The sequence below is a fragment of the Zalophus californianus genome, chromosome 16, assembly GCF_009762305.2.
Source record: "Zalophus californianus isolate mZalCal1 chromosome 16, mZalCal1.pri.v2, whole genome shotgun sequence".
NCBI classification, from domain to species: domain Eukaryota; kingdom Metazoa; phylum Chordata; class Mammalia; order Carnivora; family Otariidae; genus Zalophus; species Zalophus californianus.
Window position 1 is genome coordinate 20,890,730 of NC_045610.1, and position 19,155 is coordinate 20,909,884.

The 19,155-nt window shown below is 50.1% G+C and overlaps 1 protein-coding gene across 2 annotated transcripts in view; it reads right to left on the minus strand.

Annotated features, from left to right (window-relative positions):
- Window positions 1–211: 211 nt before the first annotated feature.
- Window positions 212–19,155, minus strand: part of ASIC2 (acid sensing ion channel subunit 2) — a 1,116,666-nt gene continuing 1,097,722 nt past the window's right edge. For both annotated transcript variants that reach the window (XM_027567843.2, XM_027567842.2), the window contains exons 4-10: window positions 13,766–13,916; window positions 11,678–11,734; window positions 10,165–10,318; window positions 7,915–8,006; window positions 4,452–4,531; window positions 2,970–3,038; window positions 212–1,179 (exon numbers count right to left, since the gene is read on the minus strand). In XM_027567843.2, coding sequence (XP_027423644.1) covers window positions 1,078–1,179; window positions 2,970–3,038; window positions 4,452–4,531; window positions 7,915–8,006; window positions 10,165–10,318; window positions 11,678–11,734; window positions 13,766–13,916 — 705 coding nt within the window. In that variant the 3' untranslated portion in view covers window positions 212–1,077. The remainder of the gene's footprint in view (window positions 1,180–2,969; window positions 3,039–4,451; window positions 4,532–7,914; window positions 8,007–10,164; window positions 10,319–11,677; window positions 11,735–13,765; window positions 13,917–19,155) is intronic.

Genomic DNA, 19,155 nt, shown 5'->3' on the forward strand with positions numbered 1-19,155 from the left:
ACACGGTTGCAATCAATAATTTTTAGAGATTTAGAATAGACTAGAAGTGCATACGCTCTATACACTTTGTAAAGGTAAGCGCTGCTGCCGGAGACTTTACCTGTATATAATCTGTGGGTTCTGACCTGGCCGGCCTGGCCCCTTCGAAAGGCTTCCGGGGGAGAGAGCGCTGAGTATGGGGGAGAAGGCAGCACCAACTCAGCCGTTTCCACAAGACCAGCTTTTAATATGACCGTGACTGGAAGCACGAATAAATAAACGCCAGAGAAAATGGAAAAACCAAATCAAACCAAACCTCAGAACATCAAAACCCAAATTCGGAAAACAAAACCAAACAAAACAGATCTCCGACAGACAAACAAAACAACCCCCCCCCCCCCCCCCCCGGAAGAAGAAACAGATTCGGACTGTACAAGCTGGGTCACGGGGACGGCAGAATGACGTGGGTCCCATGGATGAGTGCTGGAGTCGCCCAGGCCACCCTGCCTCCACCAGGCGCTGGGACAGGGGTGGGGTGGAGGGCCCTGGTCAGCCCATGGGCCGGCTCAGGGGAGGGAAGGGGTTTGTGGGCCGGTTAAGAACCTTCACAAAGTACACAAGGACCGGACGTGGTTGAGAGTTCTGCGCTTTTCCTCTCGACTGTGCAGCTGTGATCCCAGCGTGACCACAGGGTGGTGACCTCGGGGCTGGAACCTGGTCCCGCTGTGCCCTGCAGAGTGGCCGCTGGGAAACGCGTGGAGCAGAGTCGTGTACAGAGACAGACGTGGAGGTGGCGCCGTGAGCAGTCTGAGCATGCAGGTGCTTTATACATCTGGCAGTGAGATGTGATGGCAGGTTGGTTCTCGGACAGTTCCAGAGTGTGACTCATTTCTCCTAAAGGGACGCACGGCGGGGCCCGAGGACGCGTCATGTCAGACGTGGCCGCAGCGAGGTTTTGGCAGAGAGTTTGCTATGTGTGCATAGGGGGCTCTTGCTTCTTTCTGTCATCAGGGGCCATCCCACCTGCGCCTGCTGTCCCCTGTCCTGGGTTTTGGGCCTCCAAGTCTGTTTGGGGGGTGCCGGGTGGTCCAAGGGTTGTCAGCAGGCAATCTCCTCCAAGGTCCCCAGGGCCGTCTGCAGGGGCACATTCACAGTGTGGCTGATGGTTTCAGAGTGGTTTGGCATCGTGTCACAAGTGCTCTGGAGGGAAGGGGACAGCGGGGGTTGGTATTCATTCTGCAAAATGGCATCATGATGCCACTGGCAGCCCAGCTGAGGCCCTGGGAGCTGTGCCCCCCCCCCCCCCCGCGGGCTCTCCAGGGGAGCTGCTCCTGCCGCAGGCATCTCAGGGGCTGGTGAGCTGTTGTGGGGGCACGAGGCTGGGGGCGCCTCGCTGCCGTCAGAGCCCTCACCATCGCCCACCTAGGTGCCCCCAGGGTGGGGAGAGGGCTCCCTGGTGATGGGGCTCAGCAGTGGTTTGAACTTCTCTTCTAGACGTGCCCCTAATGTATCATCCAAAGCTGCGTGCTCTGAGTGCTCTCTAGCTTCGAGGCAGGAGGACATCCCCTCCTGCCCTCATCTTGGGGGGGTCCCCCTTGAGGCCTTCCTGGGATGGAGGAAGTGGAGCCCATGGCTAGGCTTGGGGCAGGGCGTGCCAATGGCTGAGGCCAAGTAGGAAGTGGGGAGGCCCCCCCCAACAGCCAGAACCAGAGTAGTCCCAGCTCCCCAGTGGACCTTTAGGGTGGGGCCTGCCCCAGAGGAAAGCAGGGCGGGGCTGGGAGGGCCTTGAGGCTGCAGAGGGCTGGAGGCTGGGAGGGATGGGAACAGATATTAGGAGGCTGTGCCAAGAACGTGGGGGAGATTTGATGAGGATGGGGCTGGGGGAGGGGGAGTGGCGGAGGGGGGCCTGGGGGAGGGGGAGGCGGTGCCTCTGAGAGGTTCTGAGGGCAGAGGGAAGGTGGGGTGCGGAGGGAACCTCCACTTGGTGAGCACTTCCTATAACCGAGGCACTGCTGCGGGCTGTCGAGGCAAGGTCCGCTTAATCCAAATGACAACTCCCTGAGGTCGCTGTGAGTCAGCAGCTGCTCAGGCACACGGCTAGGAACAGGGACCCCAGTCCAGAGCCTGGGTCCCTTCCACCTGCCCTCCCCTCCACAGATAGCTGTCTTCTATTCAACAGAGCTGCAGGGGCCCGGGAGAACCGAGGCAGAGATTTTTCAGCCTGGAAAGTGGGTAGAGAACTAGTGTCTGGAATAGAAATAGGGGCCTGTCTGGGGGAAGGGGCTGGCCTCAGTTTGGATTTGCGGCCTTCGGACACCCTAGTGGGTGTGGTGCTGTCAGGGCAGAGCTCTCCCCTGGGGAAAGCCGGAGATACCAGGCAGCCGGGAGTAGACTGAGTTTGGGAAGGAGGGCGGACAGCCAGCTGTAAGAGGTGCTGCCTCGCTGCCCGAGGGAAGACAGGCAGAGTGGGCCGGTGGTCAGGGGAGCTCTGCCACTCACCAGCTGGGGGAACTGGGGCTTCTGGGCCTCAAGTGCCTCAAATACACAGTGCCCGACGGGGCACACAGTAGTTGGCAGTTATGATGGGTATCACGGCTGCTCCCAACCTCGCGGGGCCCCGAGCTCCCTGTCCCCTTCAAATGGAGTAGAGCACCAGTGACGTCCTTACTTGCATTTTGCCCACCTGAGGACTCAGCGCGTAGAGCCTCCCTGCTTCTCCCAAGGCATGAGATGAGAGCAGTAGCCCCCCGGCCCGGGACAAGCCCGACTGGGCCAGGCGGGACCTCCCCTTGCCAGCATCTCCCGGGATGGCCGTATCCAGCGCTTGCCATTGGGCCCCGGGGCTCAGTGGGGGTGTCCTCCAATGAGCCAAGTTAAGGTATGCAGGGAGGTGCGTCCCTCCTGCCCTGGCCCTGACCCTGACCTCTGGTCTCATGAGGCCCACTGATGCAGGGGGACAGAGCAACCTACAGCGCAGGTGCTGCTCTTACCACGTTCTCCTCGTGGCTCCCTTCGTCCTCTTCTTTGCCAAGCAAGTCTAGGAGCTTCTCTTTGATCAGCTGCAAGAGAATCAGGACGGGCTCGGTCAACCCGGGGGATGGGTGTGAAGGCAGAAGGAGCCCACCCGGCAGCCAGCTCTGGGAGCCCCTCCCCCAGCTTTCGGCTGAAGTGAGGTTTTGGCGCAGGAGCCTGAGCCTGGAGGAGGTCACAGGGGGGCCCCATCTGGCATGGGGACGGACTTCTCTTGGGGATGGAGGGTGTGCCTGAGAGCCTGGGAGCCCACTCCGGAGGCTGGGCCTGGGGGATGAGGCCTGGCAGCCCCACTTGTTCATTAGATCAGGGCACCCCTGAGTCCATAACATTTGATTCTTAGTGATAAAGGGTAGGCATTCAACGTGTTCCCTAGTATGATGTAATTTCCGTCACTTTATACAGCAAAAACTTCTATTTCACAAAAATTAATAAGCAAAGCAGAATAAGATTTGGCCTTGAGGCCTGATCTGGGTTTGGGGAACAAGGTCACCATGCTGGGAGGTGGAGTGAGGCACTCCCGAGTGCCCTGGTCTCAGGGGTCTTTCCCCACAAAGGTTCCTAGTGGGCTTTGGCTGAAGACAGCCCCCTCTGGGAGTCAGAACACTGCTCTGCAGGCTCCTCTTGCTGGACCAAAACTCAGTGGGTCCTGGGGATGCTGAGGAATCCCCTTAGGAATTCTGGAGCCCCCGGAGCCCGCCTGACTCGGGGGGATGGCACAGTGACACTCAGAGCCAGAGGCCATGGTCAGCTGCCCGTCCTCGGAGAAGCTTTCAGAGCCTCTATTCCAGCTGCCTGTTGAGGGAGACATCTTAGGCTATGCACAGCCAGAAGCGGCCTGTGTGCCCTTGCTCTTCTTGCTCAGGCTTGATGGAGACCACCAGGCAAGGCCCCTTCTCTAAACCTGCCTGCACCAGGATGGGTTCTACTCAGGTGACGGGCCACCCAGAGGGCAGGTGTGTGTATTGCTTGAATGTAGCGTCTATGTGTGAGTGGTATGTGTATAATGTGCATGTGTGTTTGTGAGTGATGTATGTGTGTGTGGCCGAAGTGTGTGTGTGTGTGTGTGTGTGTGTGTGTGTGTGTGTGTGTGTGTGTGTGCTGTGGGTGTGTGGGTGCAGACAAACACATGTATGAAGCGACCACAGCTGGCCTCAGGTTTGGCTCTTCTCCTTCTCAACCCTACCTCTCCCCCATTTTGAGTGTGGACAGACCACAGCTCTTCCAGTTCCCTGAGGAGAGGAGCTGGCTTCGGTCTCTCTTGGACCCACCCCTCCTCCGTGCCTAGGACTTGGTGATAGACAATGTCCATGGACAGGCAGGAGAAAGCAGGCTCTGGGTGGAAAGAGGTCATTCTCTCCCCCATGCTTTGGTTCTGAACATCGGGGTGGGATGAGAGTCCCAGCATATGATCATTTCCCCACGAGCAACCCCAAGCTTACCTCATAAATATAATCAAAGAGCTCTAGTATTGTAAGGATACTAGCACCAATAAACAATCCCATTTGACCACCAATATCACCTGGGGAGAGAGACAAGATCAAAGATTTGGCTTTAGTCACAGTGCTTCTAGGAAGGGGTGAGCAGACGAACTCAGAAACCAGACTTTTGGAACCCTTCCCCTACCACGGGGAGCCTGGGCCTGGGACAGTTCAGGCCTTGGACAACTCCCTCTCTTACTGAAAACAGCACCCAGTGGCAATGGGAACGAACCCGAGTGCTTACTGGAGGGCCTAGAGTAGACCTCCCAGGCTAACAGGCTTATTCAGTGACCTTCAGAACCACACGGAATGGGCCCTTCTTTGGCTCTGGGCTGGGAATAGACAAGAAGTGTGTGGTGTTTGCCTGGAGCGAGGGCAGTCTAGCCCAAGACTCATGGGTCGGGTGTCCTGGGTGGGGGTCTTGGGAACAGTGGCCCAAGAGACCCCCCCACCCCACCCAATCATGACGAGGCCTACAGGGCCAACTCAGGGCAGCTCTCACCCTTAGGATAAGGCCATAGGAAGCATCCCCTCACCCTCCCACCTGAAGGTAAATGTTCACTTTGGTCTTTTTCTAGAGTAGGGGTTCTTGCCAAGGGATGTAGAGGCCCCACTGACCAAAGTCTTTTCTGACCGGTCTTCAGGTCTTCTCCCTCCTGAGAAATCTATACTCAGTGTAGATGTCTGGACCTACCCCGGCTCTATAAAATCAGAATCTCTGGGGCTTGGGTCTGGAAGTCAGGAGTTTTAAGTTCCCAGGTGTCCTACGCCCACCAGGGCTTGAGAACAACTCCCCTGTGGGAGTTGCTGATGGTTGGAGACCCTTTGAAACTGAATGCAAGATGTTACATGTTGTGTACCTGGGATTTGTAGTGGGAGAGTTCCTATCTGAGAAGCTATTACCAGATTTGATAAGGGGTTCTGGTCCCCCCAAAGCCCAAATACTTTGCTCCAGAGGCAGTGTGGTAGAGCAGAGGCCTTGGAGGTTCTGAGTTTGGAGAGTGGGCACCAGCTTGCTGTGTGGCTTTGATCAACCCTGACCTTCTCATTAGGGCATTTGGTGGGGAGGGGAGTGGAGGAGACCACTGTGAGGTCCTTGCAGCTGGAACCTCTATGGACTCTTAGCTGCTGGGCTGAGCAGGGAGAGTGTTGGGAAAGGGGGTGCTGCCAGGGTGGGTGCCCGGTCTTACTGGAGACCCCAGGCTGACGACTTGGTCTGAGAACTTTCTGTTGGCTCCATCTGCCCTCTCCCTCCCTGATTATGGCTGAGGGCAGGCCGACAACCACAGTCCCAGGTGAGCAGGCAGAGAGGGCAGGGAGGGGGCTCCTCCTGGTGGGGCTTGGAGCTGGGCTCCAAATGGTTCCCCTCACTCCTCTCCCCCTGCTCTCTCTCTCTCATGCCCTTACTGGGGACGTTACTGGGAAGTGTGTACTTACCAATGTACGTGTCAGGTGTGAGGTGTGTGCACGTGCGTGCAGCGTGACCGAGCGTGGGGTATGTGTCAGGGCACTCTGTGTGAGCACGTCTGGCTGTGGATGGCTTTATGCAGGTGGCTCTTTACGTCTAGGGTAGGGACACTGAGTGTGTCCAGTGTGTGTGAGTGTGGTGTTGTGGAGGTGGGCATTGTGTATGACTGTGTGGAAGCTGCGGGAGCATGTTTGTGTGTATGGGCAGGCATATGTGACAGGTCTGCAGTCATGGAGTGCGTACGTGTCTGCAGCGCGTGGCCTGGATGCGGGTCTGTGCTCTGCACACTGGAGTGTGTGGCTCGTGACCGTATGTGCGCGCACGTGCGTATATTCTTTGGGGTGGGTGTGGCCTGAGGGCATGTGTGGTGTGCCCTGGGGGGAGGGTGGGCTGCACGGTGGTGAGGGAAGGGCCCATGGGCCTGATGGCTGAGGGTCTGCGAGTGGCACACTCTCACCATGGGAGGTACAGATGGCAGCATGATCCTCTCAGCAGGCTATTCTGGGTGGGAGCAAGATGCTGGGAATGTGCTTGTCCTCACAGCTGATGCAGAGAGGAGCTATCCTTTCTGACAGATTCAGAGCTCACGCCCTCCTCAGTGCGTGTGTGCGTGTGCGTGTGCGTGAGAGAGAGAGAGAACAGTGAGCTTGTGTCGGGGAGGGTAGGGAAGAGCCCTGTCTTGAGTTCTCTTTAGGAAATGAAGGTGACAAGGTGACAGAGGCAGGGTGAGGGGTCTACATCTTCAGAGCATGACTTCTACCTCGGGCCCACGGTATTAGTCTCTTGGCTCAGTCCCTTTTGGCCACAAGTGTCTCTGAGACCCAAGTGGCAGCCACCTTAACCCAGCTGGGTCCCCGCTGTGGCCGAGTCCCCAGTCTCCTGGGAGAGGTGCAGAAATGCTCCGATGGCATCTGGAAGAAGCTGGGCCCTGGGCCCCTGGCATGGTGACTGTCCAGGTCCCAGAAACTACTCCTTATGGATCTTCTGTGGGCGAGGGCTCTATCCCAGTGAACCATCTCAACAAACTCATCAAGTGTTTGGTTAGACCCATTTTACAGATGAGGGACCTGACGTTCAGTGAGGTGAGGCCACGTGCCTTCTCATAGCTGGTATGCAGTCATCTGACTCTGTGCCTGTCTACTTCCCTCTATACCTGCGGCCCACCCCCCCGCCCCCCCTGCCGAGGTACCACTCTCAGTCGGTCCAGCTCACAGAGGCAAGAGCAGCTAATTCTCTTTGTAGGGACAGCATCATGTCCTTTCTTGAGAGTGAGCAGGCACTGGGAGAAGGGCCCCAGGGGCAGGTCTTTTAGCTGTCTACCCTCAGGGGTCTTGTGGGTTTTGCACGGGGTGGGGCAGGGTTGAAACGAACTCCCTGCATGCATTATGTGCTCGTGTGGCCAGGTTTGCGGATGTGACCTTGTGTGGGGGTGGCAGTCAGGTCTGTAGACATCTGGGGATATGTGGCCCTTCTTTTGTGTTTGACAAAGGGCTCTCAGTCCACGGGGAACATCTGGCCTCTATGCTGCAATGTTGCTTTCCAGGTTGGGCTCCATCCGGGGCCCTCACTGCCTGGGGACCACCCACAGTTCAGCCTTCCCTCCATTGGACCGCTCTTTGTCCCCGCTGTGGCCCTGGGGCTCACTCCAACCTGGGGACAGAAGACCACGGAATCCAACAGGGCAGCACTGGAAAGGCCCTGAGAGACCTTTTAGCTCATCTGCCTCATGATGTCGATGGGGAAACTGAGGCCTACGCTGGGGCATGAACTGGGCCGAACACCTCCACCACACTGGAGTCCTTCCCATTCTGGGACAGAGGGAGTAATTAGTACATGAAAAGGCCAGACTCCTCCGAAGGTGTATCTATCTACCTGCCTGCCTGCCTACCCAGCTGCCCACTCCCCCTCCCTCCCCGCCATGACACGTGGAAATTAGCGCAGCCGACACTGACTTACCAAGTAAGGCAGCGACTTCATATGCCTTCTTCTGTTCAATTGTCTCATAATTGAGAGCTTCAAAAAATATATCCAGAACAAGGATGTTCTCTCTGCAGAGGGAATATTCAGGACTCTATGTGGTGAGAACCCTCGGGCCACACGGACCATCTGACACAACTTTCCCCTTGACACCAGGAGAAGCTGAGCCCACGAAAGTGCAACAACTGGCCCCAAATTAGAGCTGGTTGGTGACAGAGCTGGCCTTGGAGCCAAGAGTCCTGACCCCCAGCCTAGTGCTCTCTATAGACCAGAAGCACATATCAACTGTGCCCCTCTGTCCCTCAGCTGTCCCCTCTTTGTGTCCTTTCCATGAGTCCTGCCTGGTGTCCAGGTCTCTGGGCCCCCAAAACGTCTTCCTGGTTCCTCACCAGCAGGTGAGCTCAGTACTCTCTTGACAAGCTCTTCACTCTTTGGTCGTGCTTGCCCCAGCTGACCTCCTGGGTACCCTGTACCCACTCCTGACAGCCCCCCATGTTCCTACTTGGATTTTTCTTTTTTTAAAAAGATTTATTTATTTATTTGAGAGAGAGAGAGAGAGAGTACGAGTGGTTGGGGCGGAAGGAGAGGGAGAGCGAGAATCTCAAGCAAACTCCTGCTCTGAGCGCAGAGCCTGATGTGGGGCTCGATCTCACAACCCTGAGATCATGACCAGAGCTGAAACCAAGAGTCGGACGCTTAACCAACAGTACCACTGGGTGCCCCCCTACTTGGATTTATAACAAGTTTCTCCGAGTGGGAGCCCCCGACTCTGGCAGCTGCCAAGTCAGCTGCCAGAGTCGGGGAGGGTTTTTAGGGAGCAAATCTAGATCTGGCTGGGGGGTTCCCTTTTGCTCCCTTAGGCAGGTGTGTTAACAAGACACATCTTGGCAGGAAAAATCATCGTTGCTGGCAGGACATCTGCTCAACCGTGGGCCTGGCACCTCCTATTCACCATCTCCTTCATCCCTGGTCACAGTGGCCTCGGTGCACTTTGTTGCCCCCCCCCGCCCCCCCCCCCAGCCAAAACTGCCCCAGGATGGGCTCTGGTGGCGGTGCTGGCAGGAGGGAGTGGCCGGTGAGAGAGAAGCAGATCCTCCTCCCCCCGCTGCGGGGCTCCCTGAGGCACCACTCAAAGTAAGGGTCATCATGGCTTGACTGGGTGATGGCACCCGCCTCCTACCAGGCTCCCGCCCTTTCTTCTGGCTTCCCTTCTGTCCTCTACACCTGCCGCCTGAGGGATCTTTCTAAAACTGCTAAACTAAGTCACATTAAAAAAAATTACAATTCAGTTCCTCAGTCACAGGCTACATTCAGAATGCTCAACAGCCACGTGTGGTTAGTGGCTCCCATGTTGGACGTCACAGACACAGAACTTTTCCATCTGTGTAGAAAGTTCTGTTGCAGGGCAGTGGTCCAAAATACACATTTGAGGCTGTCACCCACCTACTAGAAGCTCCTCGGAGGCTCCCTATTCTCTTCGGGGAAAGTCAGTCCCTGTCCCCCACCCCACGGCCAGCTCCCCCTACAAGGTGCTCTTGTTCTGCCACATCACCCGCCGAGGCTCTCTCTGGCCCATCTCTTGTCTGCCCTGTGCTGATCCTCTTTGCTCAGCCTCTGCCTGGGACACCTCTTCTCCCAGGGATTTCATTCATTTTTTCTGTCAGAAGACATTTTTTGAGTGCCAACTATGTGCCAGACACTCTCTAGCAGAGAACAAGAGGAAAGGCTCCTGCCTTCAGGGAGCTTTCAATCTAGCGGGAAACACACACACACACACACACACACACACACACACACACACACACACACGAATATGGAATTCCACACTTGGATGAGTGTTATAAAGGAAAACACCAGATGCCTGGAGAGAAAAATAAAGGGAGGGGCACTCATTTAGCTGTTTGAGGAGATGACCTTTAAATGGAGACGTGCACAATGAGGAACCAGTTAGGTAACGTGAGAGGAAAAGTATTCTGGGCAGAGGGAAGGGAATGTGCAAGGCCTCCCTGGAAAACTGCTTCAAGCTCCTTAATGGCCGGGGCCTGCGTCTTAACCACCGTTGTCTTTGCTTTCTGAGTCCGAAACACAGAGCTTGGCCCACAGCAGTGTTCCATTAATATCTGCCAAATTGGAGCCAACTGCTTCCCCCTTCACCCTCTTCCTCAATCGCTCCCAGTTCCTCCTCGATCTACCCCTTCTCCCCCTGCCTACCATGCCCACTTGGCTTACGAGATATATTTTTCTGATTTGTTAAATTTCTTCTCGAGGTACTTGGCTGACGTCTTGCTGGGGATCTTCACCATGGAGAGCTCTTTGTTGTAGCGAGTCAGGTTGCAGGGTGTCCTGCAGAGACAGTAATTACTGTCCTTCTCTGCTAGCAGACCTGGAGGGGAGACAGGGGCGGGGCTTAGTCAGGTGTGGGGGCGGGGCCCCCGGGTTCCGGGGGCGGGGCGTGAGCTGGGAGGAGGTGCCTTTCCCCGGGGGCAGTGAGGGGTGGGGCGCTGCAGAGAGAAGGGGAGCTGGGCGTCGGCTCTAGGTTGGTAAGGGTGGGAGCTCTTATAAAAAGGTGCCCACTCTTTCTAGGTTTCTCTTTGTCCTGTTCTCCGTTGACTTCCTTTATTGTTATGTTGCCCTTTAAAAATTGTTGAAAAGGCACCACTTTGGAGAACAGGCTGGACGTCCTGGCGCCCTCAGCTTCCCAGAGCCTTCTTCTCTGCTCCCAGCCTCGGTGTTCTCATCCACAAAGTGGGCCTCCCGTCAAGGGCAAACGTGGGAGACCATTTTATCTGAAAACCAGGGCTCCGTGGTATTCCCTCTGTGGCTCCTCCCTGGCCAGAGCCTGCCTCTTCTGCCTGCTGGGTTAGGGCACAAGCAAAGATCCCCAATTCCTGTCCCTAGAAGGAACCTCCCTGCATCTGGAACACTTCTTTCCTTCAAGCTGCCCTCTTCCTCTTAGGACAGGGTGGCTAAAGACATACTTCTCTCCCTCCGTCTCTCTGATCATCGCCGTGTTACCCACGGGCTCTGTTGATTCTGTACTCCAAAGAGAGATGTCTTTGTATACGTCAGAAGTCTCTCTCACTCTCTCTAAGCCCCGCCTCCCCCCCCCCCCCCCCAGTCTTTCTGGAAGCATCTGGACGCAGGAGTCCAGAGCTGTCCCGGCTTAGCTCCAGCAAGTGCAGCTGCTGAATGAAATTGAGTCCATATGATTTAAACACCCTCTCTGCTTGTCTTGATTATAAATCACTTCCCAGGTCCGGAGAGAGGCAGGCATGTGGAGTGGGTCTAGCTTTGGGGTTGTAGCTTGTTTGTGGGATCTCCCGCACCGGCAAGTTTTCCAGTGCGGGAATCCAGCAGTTATTCCAACCCGCAGGCACCCAGCGGGAGGAGGAGGAGGGGGAAATACAAGCCGGCCGCCCCTCCTCCTCTGCCCCATCTCCTTCGGTGCCCACCCGGTTGCCCACTGTCCATCCTCTCTCCATCTCTGTCCCCTCCCCTGCGTTCCCCAGTGCTCTCCATTTCCCCCGAACCCCACCCCATCTCTACCCCTACCTCTCTACTCCCGTTCTCTCCCCCTGTGCCTGGTCAGCCCTCAACCGCCTGCCTGCATCCCTGCATCTGTTCCCTCCCTTCTCTTCCTCCTGCTCTCCACCTTCCTCTCCTGTCCCCACTTCTCCCACACCCAGAGGGCCTCCGAGGTCTCAATCTCAGCCCCCCGCTCCATTTGTCCCCCAATACTGACCCAGGGCAGGCTCTGCGCACTCCTTGTGCTGCTCAGGAGTACAGAAAGGGGCATCCCCTGCAAAGAAGAGACACAAGGAGAGGTACTCAGGCAGCAACATCTCTCTCCTGGGCTGGGGAAGGGGAGTGCATCCTGCAATCAGGAGGGGCAGCATACCCAGCCGGCATTCAGAAGGGAACCTCCACGGAAGGGAACCGCCTATCAGAGCTGCCTGCCGGCAGTTGGGGCCCAGTGTACGCAGAGCCAGGGGATTGGGTCTGCTCTGCTCTGTGAGCTTGGGCAGGCCATAATAGAGGCGGCCTGGCTAACTTCTCCCAGATCGCTGTGCGTGGTCCACCCAGCGCAGGTGGGTGATACATGAGAAAGCCTTAGTGGCTGAAAGCAGGGAGGTGGTGGAAAGCACCTGCTCAGTCTGGTGCGCATCATTGTCTGTAACTCACAAGGGTCCCTCCTGCGATAGGAAACACTGTGTCTGTTTTACCCGAGGGTGCGAGACTTGAGGCTTAAGTATCCTGCCTTCCCAGGACACCAGAGCTCACAGTGATGGAGGTGGGCTTTGAACACAGGCCAGTGTGACCCCGAGGCCAGAGCTCTTTCCAACAGCAGCACTCTGCTTTGAGCTACGGCTGCTTTGTCAGTCTCCTTTTGCTCTGCCCTTAATTGCACACTAGTAACTGAGACGCCAGAGACAGTGTCATGAGTGGAATGATTAAAATCTACTGCTTGCTTTTGGCTCGGGTTCCATGGGGGGAACCTCACTGGCTGCTGACCCGGTCTGAGCATCAGGCAGGTACTATTCAGCTATATTCTCCTATCTCGTCTCTCCGTAGAAATCCAGAAACCACCCTCCCCCACACCTTTTTTTTTTCTTTTGCCAAGTGCTAAAGTTAAACCTACCACAATATCCTTTCCTTACTATTTCCCTAAACATCTTTTTCAAGAGTTGAGAGCTGATACGCTTCCTCCTTTCCAACAGTAACAATTTAACTGATATGTTTCCATTTTTGCTCTGTCTTCTGGGAGTCTCAGGCAATTTCAAAGATCAACAATCATCCATTTAGATTACTAGGAAAATTGTTGATTACTGATGAGATAATTCAGAATTTGGCTAGAAGCATGTTCATCTCAGCATTGGTTATACCAGAAAACAATTGATAATCAACTAAATGTCTGATATAAGGATTTAGTTAAATAAACTTAAAGTATGATACAACTATGAAATAGTAGCCATGAAATATCATAGCAACGTTCCCAACACATAGTAGGTCATCAGTCAATAGTACTTTTGGTTTCCTCTCCCCATGTGCTAATACAATGACCACTGACTTTTGCACTTTTATATTTTAGCCTAATTTTATCCTCATAACAACTAATGATTGTGTTTTAAAGATAATGAAGGTAAGAACAGAAAGGTTTTGTAACTTGTGCCAGGTCACACAGCGGGTGAATGGAAGAATCTGAATTAGAAGCCAACGTCCCTGCCTCCAGCCTATCATTCTTAGTTCTATGCAGCAATACCACACTCTTCATGCTCGAATCAGCCCTCCCACCCTCCACCCCCTGCACTTCTGCTTCTGATTAGCTGACCATCTCTAATGAGATCATCTAATGAGATGGTTACATGCCTTGTTAGTCTGACAACAGAAATGTCAGCACATGCACATTTATTTGCTGGCTGATGGACTTTTGCCTCCTTCAAAAGAGTGCTAGACATTTGGATGCAAGAAGGGAACCATCTGGATGAAAGCAATAGACACCTGGATGTTTGAACAGGTACCATACGAGGACTCAAGAATTGTAAGCACTCAGATACCCGGACACTGAACTCTAGGAGGTAAGAGTAGCGAACAATTAGCACCCATATTGAGCACTGGGAGGAACGTTCTTCAAACATCTGGACACTTCTGGACACCAGGATGCTGCCTTGGTTGCTAACTGGATGCTTCTATCTGCCCTCTAAGTGTTTGGGACCTCTAAAATACTAGCCTTCCCAGAACCGCATCCCTGTGGATCCTCATGGAGTGGGTACAGTGTTTCCCACTGGGGTGTGAAGTGCCGAGAAGGTCCCAGGCAGTCCCTGGCACTGACCTGGCATGTGGACCATGCGGCAGTTACAGTTCTCCACGATGTAGCGCGTCTCACAGTCAATCCGACAGGCGGTGATACTGTAAACAGGAAAGAAGTCGAGTCCCATCTCTGAGGATCGGCACTCGCCCCAGGGTGGGGGCAGGTATGTGAGCTGCAAGACAGGAAGGTGGAGGCAGCAGTCAGCCCTGGAGGTTCAGCATCAACAGTCCCAGTATCTCATTCATTCACTTATTCAATCAACAAACAATTATTGAGCATCTCCTACATGACGATTTAACTCCATTGACCTCATAGGCTTTCAGCATCGGGCCCCAATACTAGTTTTCCTGTCTTGTAACCTTCCCATAAATGCTGATCTCAGTCTCTTACACATGCCCCATGTCTTTCTACTTCCATACGTTGTCATCTCGAGTCCCTTGGAATGACCCAACTAAATTCTACCCTCTTGGATGGGGACAGTGGGACTCTAGACCTAGACTTGGGGGCCAAAGCCTGCAGGAGGGTCCAGGAAGAAATGGCATAATCAGTGTTATTTGTGATCCATGGCCCAGACTAGAGCAACTCTCCAGTGTCGTGCTATGGTCCGACTCCTTTGGGGAAAATGTCATTCTTATTTTCAGAGGTCCAATGACCATAGAACACGGTCATGCCTATGGTATGTGCCTGCTGGAGATGGGGAAGGTGAAGGATGAGGGAAACTAATGGCTGTAAGCACTTACTGTGTGTTAAGCCCCAAGCTAATTCCTTTATACCTATCTTTTTAAAAAAATTGAAGAATAAAAAAAGCAATAAAATGCATATGTCTTCAGAGCACAGTTCAACAAATTCTGAAAAATGTATACACCTGTATACCTACCACTTAAATCAAGACTTAAGACACTTTTTAAAAAAGAGTTATTTATTTACTTGAGAGAGAGAGAAAGCTTGAGTGTGGGGGAGGGGCAGAGGGAGAGAGAGAGAGAGATTCTCAAGCAGACTCCCTGCTGAGTGCAGAGCCCTACACAGGGCTTGATCCCAGAACCCTGAGATCATGACCTGAGCAGCTCAAGAGTCGGCTGCTCAACCGACTGAGGTACCCAGGCCGCCCCAAGACCTAAAACATTTTTAATCACCCCAGAGAGTTCCTTCCTGTCTCTTTCCAACCAACCCCCATCCACCCAGCCAGTCTCTGTTATGGATTCTACCACCATAGATTGGCTTTTTCTGTTCTCAAACTTCATATAAATGAAAATTTACACCAAGAACTTCTTTGTGCCTGGCTTCTTTTGCTCAACAAAATGTTTTATTTTCTTTTTTAACCGTGGCAGACTTTAACAAAATCTCTTATGATATTTGTGTTAGACAGTGTCACTAACTTTTATATTAAATACTCTTTTGTTTGTTTTGCAATCCAGAGACTAGGTGGATATAATATTTTTGTTGCAATCTTTACAGTATTTCTAATGACTTCATTATTAAAAGCTAAAAATGTAAATCTGCATAAACATCTTGTATTTTTTCTAAATATTTTTATTTATTTATTTTTTATTATGTTATGTTAATCACCATACATTACATCATTAGTTTTTGATGTAGTGTTCCATGATTCATTGTTTGTGCATAACGCCCAGTGCTCCATGCAAAACGTGCCCTCTTTAATACCCATCACCAGGCTAACCCATCCCCCCAGCCCCCTCCCCTCTAGAACCCTCAGTTTGTTTCTCAGGGTCCATAGTCTCTCATGGTTCGTCTCCCCCTCCGATTTCCCCCCTTCATTTTTCCCTTCCTACTATCTTCTTCTTCTTCTTCTTCTTTTTTTTAACATATTATGTATTATTTGTTTCAGAGGTACATGTCTGTGACTCATTAGTCTTACACAATTCACAGCGCTCACCATGGCATATACCCTCCCCAACGTCTATCACCCAGCCACGCCCTCCCTCCCACCCCCCACCACTCCAGCAACCCTCAGTTTGTTTCCTGAGATTAAGAATTCCTCATATCAATGAGATTATATGATACATGTCTTTCTCTGATTGACTTATTTCTCTTAGCATAATACCCTCTAGTTCTATCCACGTTGTTGCAAATGGCAAGATTTTGTTTTTCTTGATGGCTGCATAATATTCTATCGTGTGTATATATATATATATATACAAAAATTTTTTTAAATAGGTGAACAGTTTTCCATGTATAAATACACCACAATCCACATCCATTCACCTGAGGATGGGCACTTGGATTGTTTCCAGTTTTTGGTGATTATGAAGAAGTCCCTATTAACATTTATATACAAGTCAGTTCAGTTTTAGGACAGGTATTTTAATTTCTCTTAGGTAAATGGCTAGGAGTAGAGTAGCTGCTTCATAAGGTAGGTCTAGGGATAACTTCATAGAAACTGTGAAACTGCTGCCCACGGTGGCTGAACTATCTTTCATTCCCGCCAGGAGCGAATGAGAGTTCTGGTTACTTTGCATCCTTGCCAAATCTTGATTTTGTTCATATTTCTAATTTTAGACATTCTTGTAAGGCTATAGTTATATCATTGTTGTTTCTATTTGCAGTTCTCTGATGATTGATGATCTTGAGCACAATTTTAAGTGCTAATTGGCCATTCATATATTATCTTTTGTGACACGTCTTTTCAAGTCTTTTGCCCTTTAAAGAAACTTGCTTACTTTTTACTTTTATTATTAAGCTGTGAGAGACTCCATATGTTCTGGATACAAGTCCTTTGTCAGATATGTGTACTGAGAATATTTTCTCTAGACCTCCTATAGTTTGTGGCTTATTTTTTCATTTTCTGAATGGTGTATACTTTTCCTGCTTTTAAAATCCCTCATTTAAGATGTCATGTACATATAATAAAATGCATCAATTTCAATGTACAACTTAATAAATTTTTTACAAGTGTGTATACCCTGGTAACAACCATCCTAATCGAGATGCAGAACATCTCTATTAACCCTGAGAAATCCCCTATTTGCAGTCTCCTCCCAACCCCCAGGCCATCACCGATCTGCTTTCTGTCATAAATTAGTTTTGCCTGCTCTAGGATTTTATATAAATAGAAGCATACAGCATGTACTCTTTTGTGTCTGCCTTCTTTCTCTCAGCAGATTGTTTTCGCGATTCATTCATTCTCTTGCATGTCTCAGTAGTTCATTCCTTTTTATTGCTGAATTTTACTTCTTCCTTTCTGATCTCTTTTTTTTTTTTTCTTGCTTCGGTGCATTGGCCAGAAACTGTATATTGTGTAATGTTGGAAAAAATTGAAGAGAGAAGCTATTCTTACCTTGTTCCTGATTGTGGGAGGAAAGGGTTCATTACTTCACTATTAAATATGTTAGGCATATGTTTTTTTTCTTAGATGCTCTTCTCAGATTGGGGAGGTTTTCTCCTATTTCTAGTTTGCTGAATACTTCTATCTTTAATGAGTCTTGAGTGTTGACAAATGCGTTTCCCGTTTCTAATGAGATGATCCCATGATTTTTCTCTTTTATTCTGTTAACATGGTGAATGATACTGGTTGATCTGTAGATGCTGAACCCACCTTGCATTTCTGGCATAAGCCCCACTTGGTCATGATTCATTATCCTTTTTATATATTGATGTATTTGATCTACTAATGTTTTGTGGAGGATTTTTGCTTCTATGCTCATGAGCGATATTGAATTTATTTTACTTTCCTTGTAAAGTCCTGGTCAGGTTTTGGTATTGTGGTTATGCTAACTTCATAAAAAATTTATAAAGTGTTTCCTTTTTCTCTATTTTCTCAGTTTGTGTAGACTTAGTATCATTCCTGTCCTAAATGTGAAGCCATCTGGACATGGTGATGGAGTGTGTGTGTGTGATGATTTTTAATTATGAATTCAATTCCTTTAGTAGATTTAGAGACAATCAGACTTTCCAGTTCTTCTTGTGGTATTTTTGTTGTGTTGTTTTCCAAGGAATTTGTCCATTTAATCTAAGTTTTTGAATTTATTAGCATACACTTGTATATAATATTCTCTTAACATTTTTTGAATGTCGGTAAAATTGGTAGTAATGTCCTCTCTTTCACTCTTGATATTTGCAACTTGTGTTACCTCATTTTCCTTACTGTTTTTGATTTCTAATTTAATTATGCTTTTATCAGGAAACATACTCTCCATGGTTTCATTCCTATAAAATTTACTGAGATTGATTTATAGTCTGGCATATAGTATATCTTGGTGAATGTTCCATGTACACTTGAAAAGTATGTGTATTCTGTCATTGGTGGTGTAAGTGTTTTATAAAAGGCAATTAAGTCAAGTTGTTGGATAGTGTTGTTCCAGTCTTCTATATCTTTATCAATTGCTAAGAGATAAGTGTTCAAATCTCTAACAATGACCATAGATTTTTCTGTTTCTCCCTTTAGGTCCATCAGTTTTTGTTTCATGTATTTTTGAAACTGTATCATTAGGCACGTACATATTTAAGATCATAATATCTTCTTGAGAAATTGATTCTGTTATCATTGGGAAACAACCCTCTTTATCTCATGCAATAATCTGTCTTGAGGTTTACTTTGTATATATAGACATACCAGCTTTCATATGCCTACTTATCTTTTCCCATTCTTTAATTTTTAAAAAATTTTTTTGTTTCCTATTTGTCCCCACTGCTATTTCTTCCTTTGTTCTATCTTCCCTGACTCCTTTTGGGTTAACCGAGTATGTTTTAGTAGATCATTCCATCTCCTCTATTGGCTTTTGATTTATACCTCTTTGTATTATTATTATTTTTAGTTGTTGCTCTAGGATTTACAAGATACACCCTTAACTTATCAGAATCTATTTTGAATTAATATAATACCACTTCACATATAATTCTATTTACATCTCTTCCTGTCCTTTATGCTATCGCTTTCGTATATTTTATTTTTACATCTGTTATAAACACTACAGTATACTCTTACTATTTCTGCCTTAAGTAGCCCACTGACTTTCAGAGAAGTTAAGATAGGAAAGAAAACTTTTATTCAAATTTAACCACATATATACCATTTTCACTGTTCATTCTTTTTTTTTTTTTTAAGATTATTTATTTGCGCGCGAGAGAGAACATGAACCGCAGAGGGAGAGGAAGAGAGAGAATCTCAAGCAGACTCCACACGGAGCACAGAGCCTGATGCGGGGCTCCATCTCACAACACTGAGATCAGGGCCAGAGCCAAAACCAAGAGTCAGATGCTTAGCTGACTGCGCCACCCAGGCACCCCTGCTGCTCATCATTCTTTTGTGTAGATCTGAATTTCCATTTGCTATCAGTTCTCTTCAGGTGGAACAACTTTATCATTTCTTTTAGTATGGGTTCACTAGTGGTAAATAGTCTCTGTTTTCATTTATCTGGAAGATGTGTTAATTTTGTCTTTATTTTTGAAACATA